The 20,525-nt window shown below is 42.5% G+C and overlaps 1 protein-coding gene across 2 annotated transcripts in view; it reads left to right on the top strand.

Annotated features, from left to right (window-relative positions):
• The window catches only part of RBBP8NL (RBBP8 N-terminal like), a 36,828-nt gene extending 16,577 nt beyond the window's left edge, over window positions 1-20,251 (top strand). Inside the window, exons 4-14 of one of the 2 annotated variants that reach the window (XM_077252886.1) lie at window positions 2,697-2,792; window positions 3,168-3,280; window positions 3,835-3,919; window positions 6,089-6,246; window positions 6,472-6,554; window positions 7,128-7,285; window positions 12,141-12,945; window positions 13,541-13,625; window positions 13,784-13,863; window positions 17,569-17,674; window positions 18,886-20,251. In XM_077252886.1, coding sequence (XP_077109001.1) covers window positions 2,697-2,792; window positions 3,168-3,280; window positions 3,835-3,919; window positions 6,089-6,246; window positions 6,472-6,554; window positions 7,128-7,285; window positions 12,141-12,945; window positions 13,541-13,625; window positions 13,784-13,863; window positions 17,569-17,674; window positions 18,886-18,974 — 1,858 coding nt within the window. In that variant the 3' untranslated portion in view covers window positions 18,975-20,251. Of the gene's footprint in view, window positions 1-2,696; window positions 2,793-3,167; window positions 3,281-3,834; window positions 3,920-6,088; window positions 6,247-6,471; window positions 6,555-7,127; window positions 7,286-12,140; window positions 12,946-13,540; window positions 13,626-13,783; window positions 13,870-17,568; window positions 17,675-18,885 lie in introns of both variants that reach the window. The other variant, XM_077252885.1, reaches the window with a different exon arrangement.
• Window positions 20,252-20,525: the final 274 nt, after the last annotated feature.

Genomic DNA, 20,525 nt, shown 5'->3' with positions numbered 1-20,525 from the left:
ATTATGCCGAAGTCATTCCCCTGATCGTTGGTCGCTGGAGAGAGCTGTCTGTGTGACAGCTCCCCAGCGACCACACAACGGCTTACCAACGATCGCATCGCTGGTCGTGATCGTTGGTAAGTCGTTTAGTGTAATGGTACCCTAACATTCAGAGAACTGGTAGCTCTGCAGCAGATAACAATGGTTTTATCACAAACTGCAGCAAGCAGCCCAGTAATTAATGCATGGCTGGAATTGGGGTCTCTGACACTATATCATGATGCTTTTAGGTGGGGCAGCAAAAACCTAACTAACTGATTACTCTAAAATATTTTCTTTAAAATATTTTTGTCCTCATAATGAAAGCCAATTGTTTAATGTTATTAAAAAAAAAAAGAAACAGAATATTAATTACAAAACTGGTCTGGTGGGTAAATGTGGTGTTAGCACAAGTGTGTGTACATATAACAACACATTTACTCAGCAGCCTAGTTTATCATTAATATTCGTTTTTCTTTAGAACATAAAAATATATACAGTGTGTGTGTGTGTATACAGTACAGACCAAAAGTTTGGACACACCTTCTCATTTAAAGATTTTTCTGTATTTTCATGACTTAGAAAATTGTACATTCACACTGAAGGTATCAAAACTATGAATTAACACATGTGGAATTATATACTTAACAAAAAAGTGTGAAACAACTGAAATTATGTCTTATATTCTAGGTTCTTCAAAGTAGCCACCTTTTACTTTGATGACTGCTTTGCACACTCTTGGCATTCTCTTGATGAGCTTCAAGAGGTAGATGTTGAAATGGAGCACTACGGCACTCGTAATGTGTGAGATAGGTGCTCAAGTAGGGTATCCAACCCAAAACAGTCCAAAACCAGAAAAGACTTGGCACTCTGAAGGAAATTTTGGTGTGCAATGAAAATGTTTACTGATGTGCATTCATAAAGGCAAGTTGAACATTTTCGGTCCACATCCGGACCTTCATCAGAACAAATATACTGGTATATGCAGGCGGGAGTCCTGTATGAGTCAGCGCATGGGGAGAGCGACTGAAGTTGCTTTAGGAGTCGCGATAGAACTGATAGAGACAGGATACATGTTTTTCTCAATACCAGTATATTTGTTCTGATGAAGGTCCGGATGTGGACCGAAAACGTTCAACTTGCCTTTATGGATGCACATCAATAAACATTTTCATTGCATGCCAAGATTTCCTTCTGAGTGCCAAGTCTTTTCTGGTTTTGGAGCTTCAAGTGGTAGTCACCAGGAATGGTTTTCACTTCACAGGTGTGCCCTGTCAGGTTTAATAAGTGGGATTTCTTGCCTTATAAATGGGGTTGGGACCATCAGTTGTGTTGTGCAGAAGTCTCGTGGATACACAGCTGATAGTCCTACTGAATAGACTGTTAGAATTTGTATTATGGCAAGAAAAAAGCAGCTAAGTAAAGAAAAACGAGTGGCCATCATTAATTTAAGAAATGAAGGTCAGTCAGTCCAAAAAATTGGGAAAACTTTGAAAGTGTCCCCAAGTGCAGTGGCAAAAACCATCAAGCGCTACAAAGAAACTGGCTCATATGAGGACCGCCCAGGAAAGGAAGACCAAGAGTCACCTCTGCTTCTGAGGATAAGTTTATCCGAGTCACCAGCCTCAGAAATCGCAGGTTAACAGCAGCTCAGATTAGAGACCAGGTCAATGCCACACAGAGTTCTAGCAGCAGACACATCTCTACAACAACTGTTAAGAGGAGACTTTGTGCAGCAGGCCTTCATGGTAAAATAGCTGCTAGGAAACCACTGCTAAGAACAGGCAACAAGCAGAAGAGACTTGTTTGGGCTAAAGAACACAAGGAATTGACATTAGACCAGTGGAAATCTGTGCTTTGGTCTGATGAGTCCAAATTTGAGATCTTTGGTTCCAACCACCGTGTCTTTGTGCGACGCAGAAAAGGTGGACTCTACATGCCTGGATCCCACCGTGAAGCATGGAGGAGGAGGTGTGATGGTGTGGGGGTGTTTTGCTGGTGACAGTGTTGGGGATTTATTCAAAATTGAAGGCATACTGAACCAGCATGGCTACCACAGCATCTTGCAGTGGCATGCTATTCCATCCGGTTTGGACCATCATTTATTTTTCAACAGGACAATGACCCCAAACACACCTCCAGGCTGTGTAAGGGCTATTTGACCAAGAAGGAGAGTGATGGGGTGCTACGCCAGATGACCTGGCCTCCACAGTCACCAGACCTGAACCCAATCGAGATGGTTTGGGGTGAGCTGGACCGCAGAGTGAAGGCAAAAGGGCCAACAAGTGCTAAGCATCTCTGGGAACTCCTTCAAGATTGTTGGAAGACCATTTCTGGTGACTACCTCTTGAAGCTCATCAAGAGAATGCCAAGAGTGTACAAAACAGTCATCAAAGCAAAAGGTGGCTACTTTGAAGAACCTAGAATATAAGACATAATTTCAGTTGTTTCACACTTTTTTGTTAAGTATATAATTCCACATGTGTCAATTCATAGTTTTGATGCCTTCAGTGTGAATGTACAATTTTCATAGTCATGAAAATACAGGAAAATCTGTAAATGAGGTGTGCCCATCTGTACTGTGTGTGTGTGTGTGTGTGTATATATATATATATATATATATATATATATATATATATATATACATACACCTAACTATATTCACTTTTCAATTTTAGAGATGCACAAAGGATTGAGGAGCTATTTTCTAAGAACCATGTACTAAGAGAACAGCACAAAGTTCTGAATGAAAATATTAAGGTGCTTGAGAACAGGTGAGTTTGCTATTCATACACACTCATCAGTTCTCCAAATGTTGGGCTTGCTTGCTGTTCTCTTCTATACTCTTCGTATATACAGGTGCTTCTCACAAAATTATAAAAAGTTATTTCAATTCTTCAATACAAAAAGTGAAACTCATAAATTATATAGAGTCCATAATAATCAACATTAACAGAAATAAACACTTGAAATAGATCACTCTGTTTGTAATGATTCTATATAATATGAGTTTCGCTTTTTATATTGAAGAACTGAAATATATTAATTTTTTGATGATATTCTAATTTTGTGAGAAGCAGCTGTATACCTTTATATAAATAATAAAGAAATATACACCAGATTTCACATGTTCATGTTTGATCATTCAGGCTGAGAGCTGGTTTGTGTGATCGGTGCACAGTGACACAAGAACTAGCAAAGAAGAAGCAACAAGAATATGAAAACTGTCACTTCCACAATCTTCAGCAGATCTCCTCTCTAAGTGAGTATATTGGGTACTGCAACACTTCGCCAGTTTAAGAGTAACTAAACTTTTTAATTTCTTATATAATTTTGTCCAGCATTAAAAGTTATGAAACTTTCCCCCAGTCTGTGTGCCTGCATTAATATCAGAATGTACTAATTTGGAGTACAGATGATGCCAGTGAGTGGTGACCCTTTCAGTGCCAGCATCTGTACTCCAGATGTGTCTGGCAGCAGCTTACTTTTCTTTTCAAACCACATGCATGGCCAATGCAGATCTAAAACTGCACAAGCAGCCATTATTTGCAACTATGTTTCATTTAGTCAAAGGGGTCACCTAGGCTTCAGAGATATGCATAGTCTCTTCTCTTGTTTTCGTTGTTATAATACCTGGTAGTGTTTTGTGCATGTGTAATATATGGATGTTTGAAGGGGAAAATAATAGACGTTCACATCCAAACCTTAGTGTTCTGCTTAAAATAATATGCATAGTTCTGGGATTAGCGCACCTTTGTGTAAACGTGCAATCACCAGATTTAGATTTAATCTTAAGAAAGTCTTTTCACTTTGCAGCCAATGAAATAAATTTGCTGAAGGAAGAGAACAAGACTCTGCTGGACGAGCTGAGGAAAGCCAAATGTGTGGAAATGAACTCCAGGTATAACATCATCTTACGGACCGTTCATGATGACTGTAATTTTAACAAACTATGCATAAACATTGCACAAACGAATATAAGAAACTTTTTGATATAACTTATCAAAGATATGCTTCTTTCTCCACTTATGAGCCACTTCTCCATCTCCCAAATTCCTAGCTATTGAAGTTCATTATTCACTCTGAAAAAGTGCTAAAATCTGTCAAAACAATATAGACTTCTAGTCTTAATGAGGGATCAGATTGTAGCTGTCTACTGAAGTCTACTAAAGAGACACTGACACATAGAGCATTCCAGTAAGCGTTTTATCCCCAGTCCTGGATTCAGATCTACACTGCTCAGTACTGGTGTATAACATTCTCCATGCTGCAGCTGCTTCTCAACATGTTCTAAATGGAGACAGAGGAGGAGGAATATTTCTCTGTGTGCTGGGTATGGAAGACATCATAGCAACTGGTCTCCACACACTCGCGCAAAGATAAGTCAAAATAATTAAGAAATTGTACAGGGGGAAAAAAGTAAAAAATGCTAAATATATAATGGCATGAATTAATGTAAATCCTCATATAATGCATGGGTTTATTCCAAAAAGCCATCTAAATGGCAGATGAGCTTTAAATGCGTGCTCTATCTGTTGCAAATCTACCATTCCCAGGTGGCACTGCAAAGTCCAAAATGACGCATTAGCATCAGCTGTCATTGCACCGCATCCCTTTTTTTTGCTATTTAGTTCCCCTCTGTGGGCTGTCTTTTGTGAATGAGATCTAGGGGCCCATTACTGGACAGGACGGATGGGAGGGAACATTGAGAGAGTCATCTGCTCTGTTGCGGTGCTTTACGCCTCTGTCTTCATCCAACAGCGCTAGCTGCTCTGCACATAGCTCCGCCTTTGTGGGAAATTCCCTGGACTACATCCACATGTTAGCATATAATAAGAAGCAAGGGTGTGTGCTGGTTATGTAGAACAGGTTCCACCAGTCTGTAATAGGTCAACGTTTGTTTCCAGTGTAATCACTTTGTTTTTTAGCAACAAATACATTTTCTTTAATAACTAGGTACATATATTATTTCACCATTTTTTGGAAAGGAGGGTGGGAGTAAACCTGATTACCCTTTGCCAATGTCACCATAAGTAACTGTCTTTCCACTATAGTTTTTTTCTATCTGTATAGTTAAATGCATGCCTGCAATATTAACTACTGCCACTAGAGGAGGCTACTGTAGTACTAGTCTATATAAGAGCTGTTAAAGGGAACCTGTCCGGTTCCCCATGCCCTCCAGCCCAACAATATGCACCTATGTATGATAAAACTCTTTTGCCTAACCAGCCCTGTATAATGTAATTCAAATAAATATTATAATGTCACTGTCTGCTATGCTAATGAGGGCTTTGACTAGTCAATGGGGCGTTAGTTGCCCCAGATTAGTCAGCCCTCTTTCCATGCTATCACGCCCCTGTGGGTGTGTTAACATAATTTCCACGAGCTGGCGTCATCGCCACTCATTCAAATCTAGCGCATGTGTACCGCTCATATCGGCATCATCAAAGAGTCTCTGAAGCCAGGTGTACACTTCCCGGCTTCAGAGGTGCACACTGCACATGACCGGAAGCCATCTTCTGAACTTCCGGACATGCACAGAGCGTCTCTAAAGCCGGGAAGCGTACACCTGTCTTGGCCCATTACCCCAATATAATATTTGTACAAACACACCCCCCCCAGCTATCTGCCATTTAGGCTGCTGGTGTCTTCTTATTTTACATAAGGGACACTCTTTTTTTTTTTTTTTCGAGTCCCAGGTGCTACTGCCACCCCTTCACTCCATGTATTAACACCGCCACCTGTACTATATCTGTCTTTTAAGCAAGGGCTCAATGGCGTTGTCACAAGTCATGGAAACTTTTGGCAATAACACAATGAAAGTACTTACTTAAGTGGGAAAAAAAAGTTGAGAAACCCCTTCAAAAAGCAATGAAAATCCAACAGAGCGGCACAGAAGTCCCAGCTCAGATTATAAAGTTTTGCACATTATTGGCCGTGACACCATAATTTGCAATCGACTATAATTTTTTACATCAGAAAAATGAAACATGCAAAATGACAATATAACCTACATAAAATATATTCTGCAAAAAAAAAGGAATAAAATATTGTATTCTAATATTTTTAGCGACAGGAGCAGGTCCAGGAGTCAAACCCCTGAAAAGAGTGTCACCCCCGAGGCCCAGCAGCCTGGATTATCCACCGCAAATCGGAAAAACAGCAGTGAAAAGACAATCAAAGACAGGGAGACGCCAGAAATGATGCCTGAACGCCAAGCGCCTGAAGGTCAGACACTGCACTTGTGATATCTATCTGCTACGGTATGGAGATAAGCGGCTGCCATTCTGTCACTGCTTATCTGCTCGGGGGACAAGGATCGAGCCTGTTAAAATCCAACATGTCTGATCCTTCCGTCTCTTGATTTGTCACCAACACCACAAAGGACATTTGTGTGAATTGAAAACCGATTTGATGCCGGCATAACACTTTGATTCTCTATTGCTATGTCAGAAACGTGTGCCGCCGTCCTAAGACTGTCGCCAGCAGTGAAGCATCTGCAGGGGATGGATAACGACGCTCGCCAGGCTGATATGGTACGATGTTTGACCACTACTAATCCGTAATAATACTTTTTATTTAATATATATTACCATTTCGTCTTTGGCCAGGAGGAACAAATGCCGTTGCCCAAATAACTCTGTCCAATCAATGAATCAGCGTGCCCAACCATCGGGGTCAGCGGTGCCCTCTTCAGTTATGATAGGCTATGCACTATGTATTTGATGGTGCCTTTCCGAAAAGCTTATATGACATCACCATACACTTGCATGCTCCACCCAGTCAAGCATGCATGTGTGCTTGATGGGTACAGGGGAGTAAACCGCTGCCAAACAACTGTGGCAGTGGCTTATTGTGATTGATAGCAAAAGGACAAGATGCCGAATTTCAACTTTCATGATACTTCTTGTCCCTCCGCTAGTCCTAGTGATAGCTTGGGCCAAGTTTGCTTTTTTGTATATGATCTCCTGTCCGGAATATCTGAGTGTGTCAGAAATGGCAAATTACAAGACTTTTTTTTTTTTTTTTAAAGGGATTTTTTGTTTTTAATTGGATTATCTGGTGTCAGTTGTGACACCCATTTACTTTCACTGTATGTTATTCTCTAGAATATATCTGGGGTGCAGAAACTTTTCCTGAGCACACAGAACCAGCAAAGAATATCCAACCAGCTCCACGGGACCATTGCTGTAATGAGGCCAGGAGCCAAGAGCGGACCCAATGTGCCACAATCACACATCCATAAACGCAGTCCAAATCATGAATTGTGAGTCACCTGCTTTATATACTGGCATGTGTGAATATATATATAGGATGGCATTACATGGCTATGTGGGGGTGTTAAAGTGGTTGTCCAGCCTTAGGGAACAAGTTTGGAGTCTCTCTATGTGACTATTCTATTCCCCAATGTTGGGAGCAAACGGCCATGTGACTGGAAGTAAGCAATTTGCATACGGCCACATTCCAACTAGACATGTCTGGTCTTGCTCAGTACACTGGTATTAAGCGAGGCCGAGCACGTCTAGTAGGCATGTGACCACATGTATACTAATCACATAAGAAAAGGCAGCACTGCTTACCTGCCCAGGTCTTTGAAAAATGCACTACAGGATGCAGCCAGCCCATATAGCAAAAAGTTGGCAACACAGGTGCAAAATACTAAATAGGCAGCCACTCACCACCTACCCATTCATGGAGGGGGTGACTGCTTAGTATACATTTATGTAGAATGTAAGCCCGCAAGGGCAGTGTTCTCACCCCTCTGTACCAGTCTGTCATTGTTAGTTTGCTTACTGTAAGTGATATCTGTAACTTGTATGTAACCCCTTCTCATGTACAGCACCATGGAATCAATGGTGCTATATAAATAAATAATAATAATAATAATAATAATAATAATAACACAATAGAGGGCTGTATAGGGCGCTGTTCACATGTAGGTAATGCATAGTGTCTGGTTCTCAGCCTATTTGTCATGCCCCTACTATTCGATTAGGCGGGCTGGCCAGCACTCTCTCAATGCATCCTAGTGTGAACACCCCTGTATATAAGACCAAACGTGCTGGGCTGGCTGCACCCTGAAAAATACAGTGCATAAAATACACAAAAATAATGAGGTATTGGTCGATATTTTGCCCAAAACATGCAAGCTCACAACCCACGCCAAGGGTCTCCACACTTGTGAGTCCTATCACTAAACTAATAGCAAAGCCACAAAAGAGGACTAAAATCCTCCAAAAATTAAAAAAAAAAAAAAAACAAACAGCAGAAATACATCCTGTACTGCATTTGTTCAAAGACCTGGGCAGATAAGCGGTGCTGCCTTTTTTTCTGCTATTTTTTTGCTGTTTTTTTTTTGTGGATTTTTTTCTTCCATTTTTCCAAGACCCATCGACATAGCCGTATGAGGGTTGCTTATGACACCTTTCACTCTACCGTATAATGTACTAAAAAACAGAAAAAAATCCAAGTGTGGTAAAAAGAAAATGTAATTCTGCATAGTTTTTTAAGCTCCATTTCCATGGAGTTCATTGAGCATTAAGGGTATGTTCACCGTTTCCCATAAATTTACAGTACAATGTAAACCTATGGGAAACGAAATCCGCAGTGCACATGCTGCGGAAAAAAACGCGCGGAAACGCAGCGGTTTATTTTCCGCAGCATGTCAATTCTTTGTGCGGATTCCGCTGCGGGTTTACACCTGCTCCAATAGAAAACTGCAGGTGTAAACCCACAGCGGAAACCGCACTAGAAACCGCGATAAATCCGCAGTAAAAACCGCAGCGGTTTTGCACTGCGGATTTATCAATTCCGCTGTGGAACATTCCGCAATGGAATCCGCAGCGTGTGCACAAGCCCTAAAAGTTAGCTGGGGGCATGATTATTTAGATCAGCATGTCTGTAATGATATCAAACTTATAGGTTTTTTTTGTATTTTAGTGGCTTTAAAAAATTCTGAACTATGTAAAAATAAAATTGTTTTATGTCACAATATTCAGAGATTTATAACTTTTTTTATTTCTTCACTGATGGAGCTGTGTGAGGGTTTATTTTTTTGCATGTCGAGCCATAGTTTTTAATAACACAATTTTAGGGTACATATAGTTGTATGAAAAAGAGTTTGCCCCCTTACTGATTTCCTATTCTTTTGCATGTATATCACACTTAATTGTTTTGGATCACCAAACAAATTTAAATATTAGAGAAAGATAACACAAGTAAACACAAAATGCAGTTTTTAAATGATGGTCTTTATTAGTAAGAGAAAAAGAAATCCAAACCTACAGGTCCCTGTGTGAAAAAGTGATTGCCCCACTTCATTAAAACACAAATTAAGGCCGGCGTCACACTGGCGAGTTTTACGGACGTATGAGCGCAGAAAATACACCTGTAAAATGATTCTCTATGGCCCAGCTCCTATCAGCCGTATTTTACGGATCCGTATTATACGGTCTTCTACGGCCATACAAAATCGCAGCATGCTGCGTTTGTCACCGTAATGCGCAAAAAAATCACCAATGAAAGTCTATGGGGGCGAGAAAAATATGGATTACACACGGACCAGCAGTGTGACTTGCGAGAAATACGCAGCAGTGTTCTATAGAAAAGCCGGTAATTCAATTGCCGGCTTTTCATTTCTCCTTCACAAACCCGACATGATATGAGACATGGTTTACATACAGTAAACCATCTCATATCCCTTTTTTTTTTGCATATTCCACACTACTAATGTTAGTAGTGTGTATGTGCAAAATGTGGGCGCTGTAGCTTGTAAAATAAAGGGTTAAATGGCTGAAAAAATTGGCGTGGGCTCCCGCGCAATTTTCTCCACCAGAGTGGTAAAGCCAGTGACTGAGGGCAGATATTAATAGCCTATAGAGGGACCATGGTTATTGGCCCCCCTGGCTACAAACATCTGCCCCCAGCCACCCCAGAAAAGGCACATCTGGAAGATGCGCCTATTCTGGCACTTGGCCACTCTCTTCCCACTCCTGTGTAGCGGTGGGATATGGGGTAATGAAGGGTTAATGTCACCTTGCTATTGTAAGGTGACATTAAGCCAGATTAATAATGGAGAGGCGTCAATTATGACACCTATCCATTATTAATCCAATAGTACGAAATGGTTAATAAAACACACACACATTATTACAAAGTCCTTTAATGAAATAAAGACACAGGTTGTTGTAATATTTTATTATTCTCTTAATCCAGCTGAAGACCCTCGTTCTGTAACAAAGTAAAAATAAAAAATCAACAATATCTCATACCTTCCGATGATCAGTCATGTCCCACGAAGTAAATCCATCTGAAGGGGTTAAATCATTTTACAGCCAGGAGCTGTGCTAAAGCAGTGCTCGTGGTTGTAAAACCCCCGGGAATGAATGGAGTGCAGGGGAATGACCTGTAGTTACCTTGAGTTGCGGTGAGGCGCCCCCTGCTGGATGTCCTCATATTAACTCGAGCGTGGGAACTTTTACCAGGCTCCAGTTCATGAGGACATCCAGCAGAGGGCGCCTCACCGCAACTCAAGGTAACTACAGGTCATTCCCCTGCACTCCATTCATTCCCGGGGGTTTTACAACCACGAGCACTGCTTTAGCACAGCTCCTGGCTGTAAAATGATCAGTTAAGGTCAGTGTTTATGGCTCCATCAACTCCATCATAAGAAAGAGACTGGGCAAAAATGGCCTGCATAGAAGAGTTCTAAGACGAAAACCACTGCTGAGCATTAAGAACATAAAGGCTCGTCTCAGTTGTGCCAGAAAACATCTTGATGATTCCCAAGAGTTTTGGGAAAATACTCCGTGGACTGACAAAGCAAAAGTTTAACTTTTTGGAAGGTGTATGTGCCATTAGATCTGGTGTAGAAGTAACACAGCATTTTAGAAAAGAAACATCATACCAATAGTCAAATATGATGGTAGTAGTGTGATGGTCTGGGGCTGTTTTGCTGCTTCAGGACCTGGAAAACTTGCTGAGGTAAATGGAACCATGAATTCTTCCATCTACCATTAATTCCTAAAGGAGAATGTCCGTCTATCTGTTCGTGACCTCAAGCTGAAGCACACTTGGGTTATGCAGCAGGACAATGATCCAAAACACACCAGCAAGTCCACCTCTGAATAGCTTAAGAAAAACAAAATTAAGACTTTGGAGTGGCCTAGTCAAAGTCCTGATCTTAATCTGATTGAGATGCTGTGGCCTGACCTTAAAAAGGTGGTTCATGCTCAGAAACCCTCCAATGTGGCGGAATTACAACAATTCTGCAAAGATGAGTGGGTCAAAATTCCTCCAGGGCATTGTAAAAGACTCATTACCAGTTATCGCAAACGCTTGATTGCAGTTGTTGCTGCTAATGGTGGCCCAACCAATTATTAGGTTTAGGGCAATCACTTATTCACACCGGACCCTGTAGATTTGGATTTCATTTTTCCTTAATAATAAAGACTTTCATTTAAAAACTGCATTTTGTCTTTACTTGTGTTATCTTTCTCTAATAGTTAAATTTGTTCGGTGATCTGAAACATTTAAGTGTGACAAACATGCAAAAAAATAGGAAATCAGGAAGGGGGCAAACACATTATCACTCAACTGTATGATTTTTTTTTTTTTGCTATTACAAATTTTGGCAGAAGTTTTGTTGAAAGAAAAATGGCAATTTTTGAGTTTTGAATTTTGTTTTCTTCACACCATTTACATTATGGGTTAAAGGTTTAGATTTTGATAAATCAGACTTTTATGGGTGTTACACTAATGATAATGAGTATGCTTTTTTAGGCTTTTTGAAGTTTTCTATTTTCAAATGGGGAAAGGAGGCGTTACAATTTTTGTGCTTTATTTTTTTTAACTTTTTGCTTTATATTTCTTATTCACCTTATAGGACTTTAATAAGCTATGATCGTTTGGTTGCTTGTATTATATTCTGCAGCATTGCAGTGTATGAAGGACAGCCTCTGTCGTAAAATTGTCTGCTCTCCAGCTGTTGTAAAATTCCCAATGCATGGTAGCTGATAGTCCTCGATTTGTAGCTATTGAATACCTTTTAATGCTGGATCCCACAGAATGAGATTTTTTATATGTTCATTCATAGTGACTGCATCTTGTTTATCCCATTGTAGACCTACTAAGGAGCCCCCGATTGAACCGTGTGGACCCCATTTCCCGCTTGAACCTTTAAAACATGTGCTCTCAGAAGAACAATTCACCCTCTTGAAACAACACTACATCCAGAAACATCTGGCACAACGTGGCCATGGGTTGCAGAGTGATGGGGCCACTTATATTTTCTCAGACAAACATCGGGAGACTCCTTTAGAGAGGAGACGATCTGAGGATAATTGGGAAGAAAAGGTGGCAATGGCTGAGCTGCAAGGAGCCATGTTATATGTCAGAGAGCAAGGACTGAAGAACAGAATAAACCAAGCAACCCAAAGAGAGAAACTTCACTACTTATTAACCAAGCAAAGCCAAGGGCTTAGGATGCCGAATTCAAGAGGAGACGTCCCAAAATGTCTACGAAGGGAAATTCAAGAAGACAAGGAGATGTCCCTGATACAGGTTTTAAGTGCACACTTGAGAAACAGCAAGCATATAAATAGCCAAGAGGGGGCGCCAGATTGGGAAGAGAAAGAGTCCAAGTGGGCCGAAGTTGAGATGACAGCTGAGGAACAAGAAGAAGCTCCAGACAAACCACTTGACCTCTCAGACACCAAAAAAATTCAACAAACCCATCGAAATGTCATCAAGAAAGAGCAAAGGCATAGTTATGGAGGGCACACGCCGAGCCCATCATCCAGACAGAATGCCTCCCCTCCCATCAGGGCATCGTGTTCTGACCGCATACATGGGACTGGGCTGGAAGATACCACATCGCAGGCGAAGGGGGAACACGATACGGATGAAGACACAAAAGATAAAGTGATTGTAAGTTAGCACATGTTCAGTATTTCCACCTACTGATTGTGGTAGAGAGAAGGTCACACCTGCATTCTCATAAAACCACTAAAATCTGAGGTCGGCTGTTTTCCCAGAAACAGCACCACTCTTGTCTATGGTTGCATCTGGTATTGCAGATTGTGCAATAGCAAATATAGACCCAGGCACACATCCAAATATGAGGAAAGCCTGCTCAGCCATAACATATATTATCAGCATATTCAACTGTGTCTATCCCGGCTGCCGGGCTGCTATCATAGGATGTGGATGCGCCTTTACACCAACACTCACTCACTTTCTCCCTCCTCCAAAGAGCTAAAAGGCATGTTCAGATAAGCCCAATAGTTGCCACAGGATGTGCGGAGGCAGTAACCACAGCCTAGAGCTCATAGTCTTCCCCCCAGGACCCTCATTGCCCCTGGGTCCACAACAAACACTTGCAAAAGTGGCAGTGCCTGATATTGCAGTATTTGTGAATGGGACTGAAATGTAATACCTGGCTTTACCAAGGGCAAATGTGGTGCTGTTCATAAAAGGTGAAAAAACCCCGATATTTACATGGCCTTTTTGTGCTTCTCTTTAGGACTACAATATAGTATCAAAAGAAGATAGAGAATTATCTACTGCAAAGAGAGTAACAAAGGGGCACAAAAGACCCCGAGACTCAGGTGAGTACAGTGATGGAGAAAAGTAGCCAATGGAAACCAATAAAGCAATTGGTGGAGGACCTTGCTGTACTGTCCACGCAACGTTTGGTTCCTGTTTCTCTGTAAATCTCTGCTGTCTACTGTGTGCGTTATGTAACGTTACTGTTGTGTCTCTTTAGATGAGGATGAAGAGCCAACTAGCGACAGGAGCTCCCCACAACAAGACCTGGATAGAGAATCTGACACATCAGACACTGAGGTCCGGGTGCGAAACATAAAATGTGGTATATGTAATGTGTGTATATATCCCACCTAAGTGCCTGTAACCTGCCCCCATATACAGTGCAGCCCCATGGATCAGCAAAGTACCTGCAACGTGCCCCAGTATAGAGTGCACCCACATGGATGACCATATGCGCCTGCAACATGCCCCAGTATAGAGTGCACCCACATGGATCACCATATGTGCCTGCATCATGCCCCACTATAGAGTGCACCCACATGGATCACCATATGTTCCTGCAACATGCCCCAGTATAGAGTGCACCCACATGGATCACCGTATGTGCCTGCATCATGCCCCAGTATAGAGTGCACCCACATGGATCACCATATGCGCCTGCAACATGCCCCAGTATAGAGTGCACCCAAATGGATCACCATATGCGCCTGCAACATGCCCCAGTATAGAGTGCACCCACATGGATCACGATATGTGCCTGCAGCATGCCCCAGTATAGAGTGCACCCACATGGATCATGATATGCACCTGCAGCATGCCCCAGTATAGAGTGCACCCACATGGATCACCATATGTGCCTGCATCATGCCCCCATATACAGTGCAGACACATGCATTACCAGAGTACCTGCAACGTGCCCCAGTATAGAGTGCACCCACATGGATCACCGTATGTGCCTGCATCATGCCCCAGTATAGAGTGCACCCACATGGATCACCATATGTTCCTGCAGCATGCCCCAGTATAGAGTGCACCCACATGGATCATGATATGCACCTGCAACGTGCCCCAGTATAGAGTGCACCCACATGGATCACCGTATGTGCCTGCATCATGCCCCAGTATAGAGTGCACCCACATGGATCACCATATGCGCCTGCAACATGCCCTAGTATAGAGTGCACCCACATGGATCACCATATGTGCCTGCAGCATGCCCCAGTATAGAGTGCACCCACATGGATCACCATATGTGCCTGCAGCATGCCCCAGTATAGAGTGCACCCACATGGATCACCATATGTGCCTGCATCATGCCCCACTATAGAGTGCACCCACATGGATCACCATATGCGCCTGCAACATGCCCCAGTATAGAGTGCACCCACATGGATCACCATATGTGCTTGCAGCATGCCCCAGTATAGAGTGCACCCACATGGATCACTATATGCGCCTACATCATGCACCCATATACAGGGGTTGGACAAAATAATGGAAACACCTGGAAACATCAACAAAAGTTAGTTTAATATGGTGTAGGTCCACCTTTTGCGGCGATTACAGCCTCGATTCATACAAGGTGTGAATTGTTTCCAAAGGAATTTTAGCCTATTCTGCAGTTAAAACACCCTCCAGTTCTTTGAGCGACGATGGCAGCGGAAATTGACGTCTAACTTGAATCTCTAAAATCGACTATAAATGCTCAATAATGTTGAGGTCTGGGGATTGCGGGGGCCAGATGAGATGCTCAACTTCATTAGAATGTTCCTTGTGCCATGCTTTAATTATTCTAGCTGTATGAATTGGTGCATTATCATCCTGAAAGATGGCGTTCCCCTCCGGGAACAGTGTTTGAACCATTGGATGCACTTGGTCGCCCAAAATGCCTAAATAATCTTGGCTGTTAATTCTTCCATGAAGCAATATCATTGGCCCTGTGGATCTCCACGAAATAGCACCCCAGATCATCACAGAACCTCCGCCATGTTTTACGGTTGGGAGAAGGCAGTCTGGATGGAATGCTTCTCTTGGCTGTCTCCAAACGTACACTCGGCCGGAGGTCGGAAATAGGGTAAACGATGATTCGTCTGAGAATATCACATGTTTCCACTGCTCGAGGGACCAATTCTGGAGGTTTCTACACCACTCTAAACGCTTGGAAACATTTGTCATTGAGAGCAGCGGTTTTCTAATTGCAGCTCTTCCGTGGAATCCAGATTTGTGCAGCTCCCGACGAACAGTTTTCATGGAAACTGGGTTCTGTAGGTGTTCATTGAGCTCAGCAGTGATTTTCAGAGCCGTGGTCTTGCGATCCTCTCTCACAATTCACTTTAGAGTCTGACGGTCTCTCTCAGTCAACTTTGACTTTCGGCCGGACCTGTGCTTTGCTGTGGACTTTTTCCTTCTCTTTCAAACGCAGTCATTTCTTTGGAGACAGTACCTCTTGACACGCCAAGCATTCAGGCACTTTCTGTTACACTAGCGCCTGCCATACGAGCACCAACAATTTGGCCTCTTTGAAAATCCAAGAGGTCTGCCATTGGTATCAGGTTCTCATCAATGTTCTTACAATTATGCACAACAAACAGTTAATTTACATACACATATCACATAACACAAATAATCAACTACAAAACATTACCATATGTCACTGTAATGTCACTGCACACACATGCATAAGTGCTTGAAACATGCCTTCATATACAGCACAGTGACATGAATCACCAGTGCCTATCTCATGCCCGATTGTCATGTCAGACGCTATTCACACTAGGGCGTCCGACAGACAGCGGTAATTCCACATTCGTCCACTATACGCTCAGTGGCGCCGGCTAGACTTTATCCAGGTTGTCCGGGGTTAATATAGCTGGTAATCGGGTTGGAGGCTGGGTCACGCCCGTGGCCTTTAAATAGTCATTCTGGACTTTGGGGCGTCGCCGATTATAGCTTGTGTCTTGTGCCTGGTGATCTCGGTTTGGAGTGGTGGTCTAGGAGAAGAAATATCGTATCTGGTGGTGTATTATCCTTTGTCATATTTCTCCTTCCTATATTTGTATTTGTTTTGCCCTGTGCACATTGTAGTATTTTCCTGTGTGTCTGCTGCGTGGTGCGTTTTAGTTTTCCCTGTCTGTACTTTCTGTAGGGGTTGGTGTGTGGTCTTATCACTGGGTGGCGGGTGGAGGTTTCAGCACAGGACTGAAACAGGAGTCAGGGTCAGGCCTGGTGGCCCAGACAAGCACACCATCAGTGTAAATTCTGGGAGAGGGACAGACAGGGTTTTCCCTAGTCTGAGGGATATCGCAGGGGCCCGGGTAACCAGCCTTAGTCTACCCAGTACCCCCGTGACACCGATATACAGTACAGCAATATGTATCACATTGCCAAGTGCCTTCAACATGCCCCATATACAGTGCAGCCACATACAAACCTGCCACATACTCCCATATATAGCCCCTCCATAAGGGTAAACCACAACTATCCTTTCCTCTGTGCTGTATTCTCACTTTTAGGCAATGGTTTCCTCACTATGTCTATAGACATGACAATCAGGACTGATGTCTCTTCTCAAACATGAGGCATGTAATTATTGCAGTTTGTGTAGTCCCCATATGTCTCCATCTCCAGAGACTTTTAGGGACTCATTCAGATTTGGAGGGACTGTCTCATTAAGTCTGGGACACTAGGGGAGTATGTGTATATATATATATGCATAAACTATATATGTAGTGTATGGTTATGGGCATGTGCTGTGTGTGTGTATATAATGTGTGCTTGCAATGTGTATGTGCTCATGTGTAATGTGTATGTGTGTGTATTGTGTGTGCTCGTGTGTAATGTGCATATGTCTGTGTGAATGTGTATGTGTAATGTGTAGTGTGTTTGTGCGTAATGTGTGTGTGCTCGTGTGTTATGTGTGTGTATTGTGTATGTTTGTGTGTATGTGGGTATGTATAATGTGTATGATCATGCAGGTAAATCTCAAATTCATCTCTCTAACAGGGAGAAATGGAAAGACCAGAACAAACCCTAGGAGATGGGCTGAGAAACAGTAACTCCAGTGAGAGGAACCCAGATAGAGCCCGGTGGAAGAAGAGACTGCCTCCAGGTAACAGTTTAGAGACATGAGATTTACCCAAAACTCAAACACCGTATTTTTATACGGTAACATGACCAAAAAAACTCTACAGAGGTAACGTATGTGATATGAGAAAAACCGAAGTGAATACTAAAGTCATCGTAGATATACAGAAAGAAATCAAACCCTGTTCACACTGCTTTATGCAGCGCGTTCAGGGGATTTTTTCCTAAGGTGTCCTTTTTATTTTTTAAGATGATCACAAAAATTCAGTCTACTAGGCTTTTTGCTCATTTGAAAAGACTTCTTCCTGCTGGACCAACTCCTAGCTTAGGCTCAAAAAATGGCTTAAAAAACATAAAGAGGTTGGCCACTACATTTTTTTATTGACGTCCTATAAGTAGGATAAGACATTAATATCTGATTAGTTGGGGTGAGACACCTGAGCCACCGCAGATCAGCTGTTACCATTCCTGGATGCTGCCGACACTGCCATAATGAATATAGTGGCCACAGACGGGTACTACAGATCCACCAATTAATTTAATTAGGGGGTGGATCTGCAGTACCCCACCACGACCACTAAAACATAATGGCGCTGCTGTGTTGCGGCAGCATCTGAGAACGCCTGGCCTCTGCTGGTAACAGCTGATTGGTGGGGGTGATGGCTGTACATTTCCGATGTCCCCCACTGGAGAGACCTATCAAGCGTCCGACCTGCTGCACCATTTTTAACTGTGATTTAAGTTCCCAGTCGAGGATAAAAATTTCCCATTCTGACCATTAATGCCAGTCTCAGCAGTGGGACTCCTGGCGCAAAGTGCGCAATGTTTCTATTTGTCCCTATTTAAGTTTTTGTGTTTTGCTCCATATTGTTAAAATGAAAGAAGTTCAGCTGATCTTTAGTACTTTTCTTTCCTCCTTTTTGAATTACTTCAGGATTTGCCATCAATATCAGCTGCTCCTGGGGTCTTCAGCACCATGTTTTCCTTATTATCAAGCACAGCGCCATATGTTTGACAATGGCTGTGCCTGGTATTGCAGGACAATACAGGACTGAGCTGCTCCTTAGTTGTAATACCAGGCACAACCACTAAAAAAAGTATGGCGCTGTGCCAGGCAAACAATGCTCTAGGGAACCCCAGTGGACGGAATAGGTATTGCAGTGTGTAGAAAACAATGTAAATTGTAACTGAATGAAAACAGTGATTATGGTGACACCACAATGTTTTCCTTGTCAGCCTCCAAGAAATCTCTCGGTAAGAAGAAAAAAGTCAGAAACCAGTCTTCAGAAAACGACACTTCAGAAGAAAACGACCAATCGGAGTGACAGGACAGAGAATATAATGACATTACCTATAAGGCCATGTCTCTCACATGGTGAAGAAGGAGCGGACACGAGGCTGGCACTCTCATAGCAATATCCCCATTATCTGTATATAATTCACACATTTGCTTATGAGGAATAATGAGGCATAATTCATTGTGATTGTGACACTGTATATAACTTTTATTTATTTTTGCCGTCTCAGACAGACTTTACCTAATATGTAGTTAGGTCCGGCATAAGATGGCCAAATGGCTTGTGGTGGTGACAATATGGGGTTAATATGCCACTCTTACACTAGGTGGCAAACAGAGTTACTAACAGTGCCAATTTTCCTGGGGCAGACCTTGTATAGCAGGGGTCAGCTGGCAGAACAAGATCCTGGAATGGTTGTGGGTAATTTTTTGAGACGAATACAATGGTTTAAAAGAACAGTCCCACTGATACTAAGAAAGACCTATGACTTGCTAAAGAAAATTGAGTTCTCTGAACTTATCTGATTCTGCCGCTCTTTTCCGTTTTGCCCTGCGTCGTTCCATTGCAAAGATATTCACATTTATTACTTCTGAGCGCACTATGTGAAATCTCTGTTTTAAGGACCAACTGGGTGTTTCTCCGGAGTCTTCCTGGGTGGTGGGGTTGTGCTTGCACCCTTCTCTCTCAAATGTTGCAGCAGTGTCTGAGACAGAAACACTACTGAGCTGTGATTGGCAACGTATAGGAGGGAAAAGTGAAAGCGCGCCCTCAGAGAAGACTGAGAAGAAACGTCCAGTTGGTCTAAAAGCAGAAATATCCCATATTGACCTCCAGAAGAAACAAATGTGAATATCTCTGCAATGGAGTGACACAGAACAAAACAGAAAGCGAGCTAATGTGTCCTAGGGTAATAATATGGAATTTGGCCTGTGGGGATTTTCTGCGTCTGTTGTATGGGGCAGCAGATCCCAACTCAGCAAAAAAGCTGTCAGCAATGCAAGAGTTACAGCCCTTCTGTCCCTCCAACTGATCCTGCCTATGTGACATATCATGGACTATCCCTTTAAGATAACAGATTCTTCCTGTCATCTCCAGCAACTCATAGAATTGGACGTGTGTAATTCAGAACGATCATATATTCGTCCTTATCTCACCCTGTTAGGACCACGATCCCGTCCTAGCCGCTGTACAGATATATTTGTGTTCTGGTTGAATCATCGTCCGACCGGGTAATCGACGTCACCGGGATTCTGTAATATGTTGTGATTTCATGTATGAAAATAAAGTTGTATAAATCACAAGTAGAGCGGCTACAATGGGGCGGACGTCACATATATCACATTACTGTGCAGCGCCTGGACAAGGGGTAGGGGCAGACCATACTGCAGGTGCTTCCCTGCTGGGTGAGGGGGCATTAAAGTGGGCCGGGACCTAGTACTCCCACATTACAACTGCCAATCACACAGAAAGATAGGACTGCAAAAATAATATTCACATTTTTCTAATACAAAGAACAAAGTGCTGGACAACAACTCCCATTCTCCTGACTGAACATAATGAGAACATGTTAGTATAGGG

Source organism: Ranitomeya variabilis, chromosome 4 (assembly GCF_051348905.1).
Source record: "Ranitomeya variabilis isolate aRanVar5 chromosome 4, aRanVar5.hap1, whole genome shotgun sequence".
Lineage (NCBI taxonomy): Eukaryota > Metazoa > Chordata > Amphibia > Anura > Dendrobatidae > Ranitomeya > Ranitomeya variabilis.
Note: the sequence above shows the minus strand (reverse complement) of the source record. Positions and strands in the feature narration are given on the sequence as shown.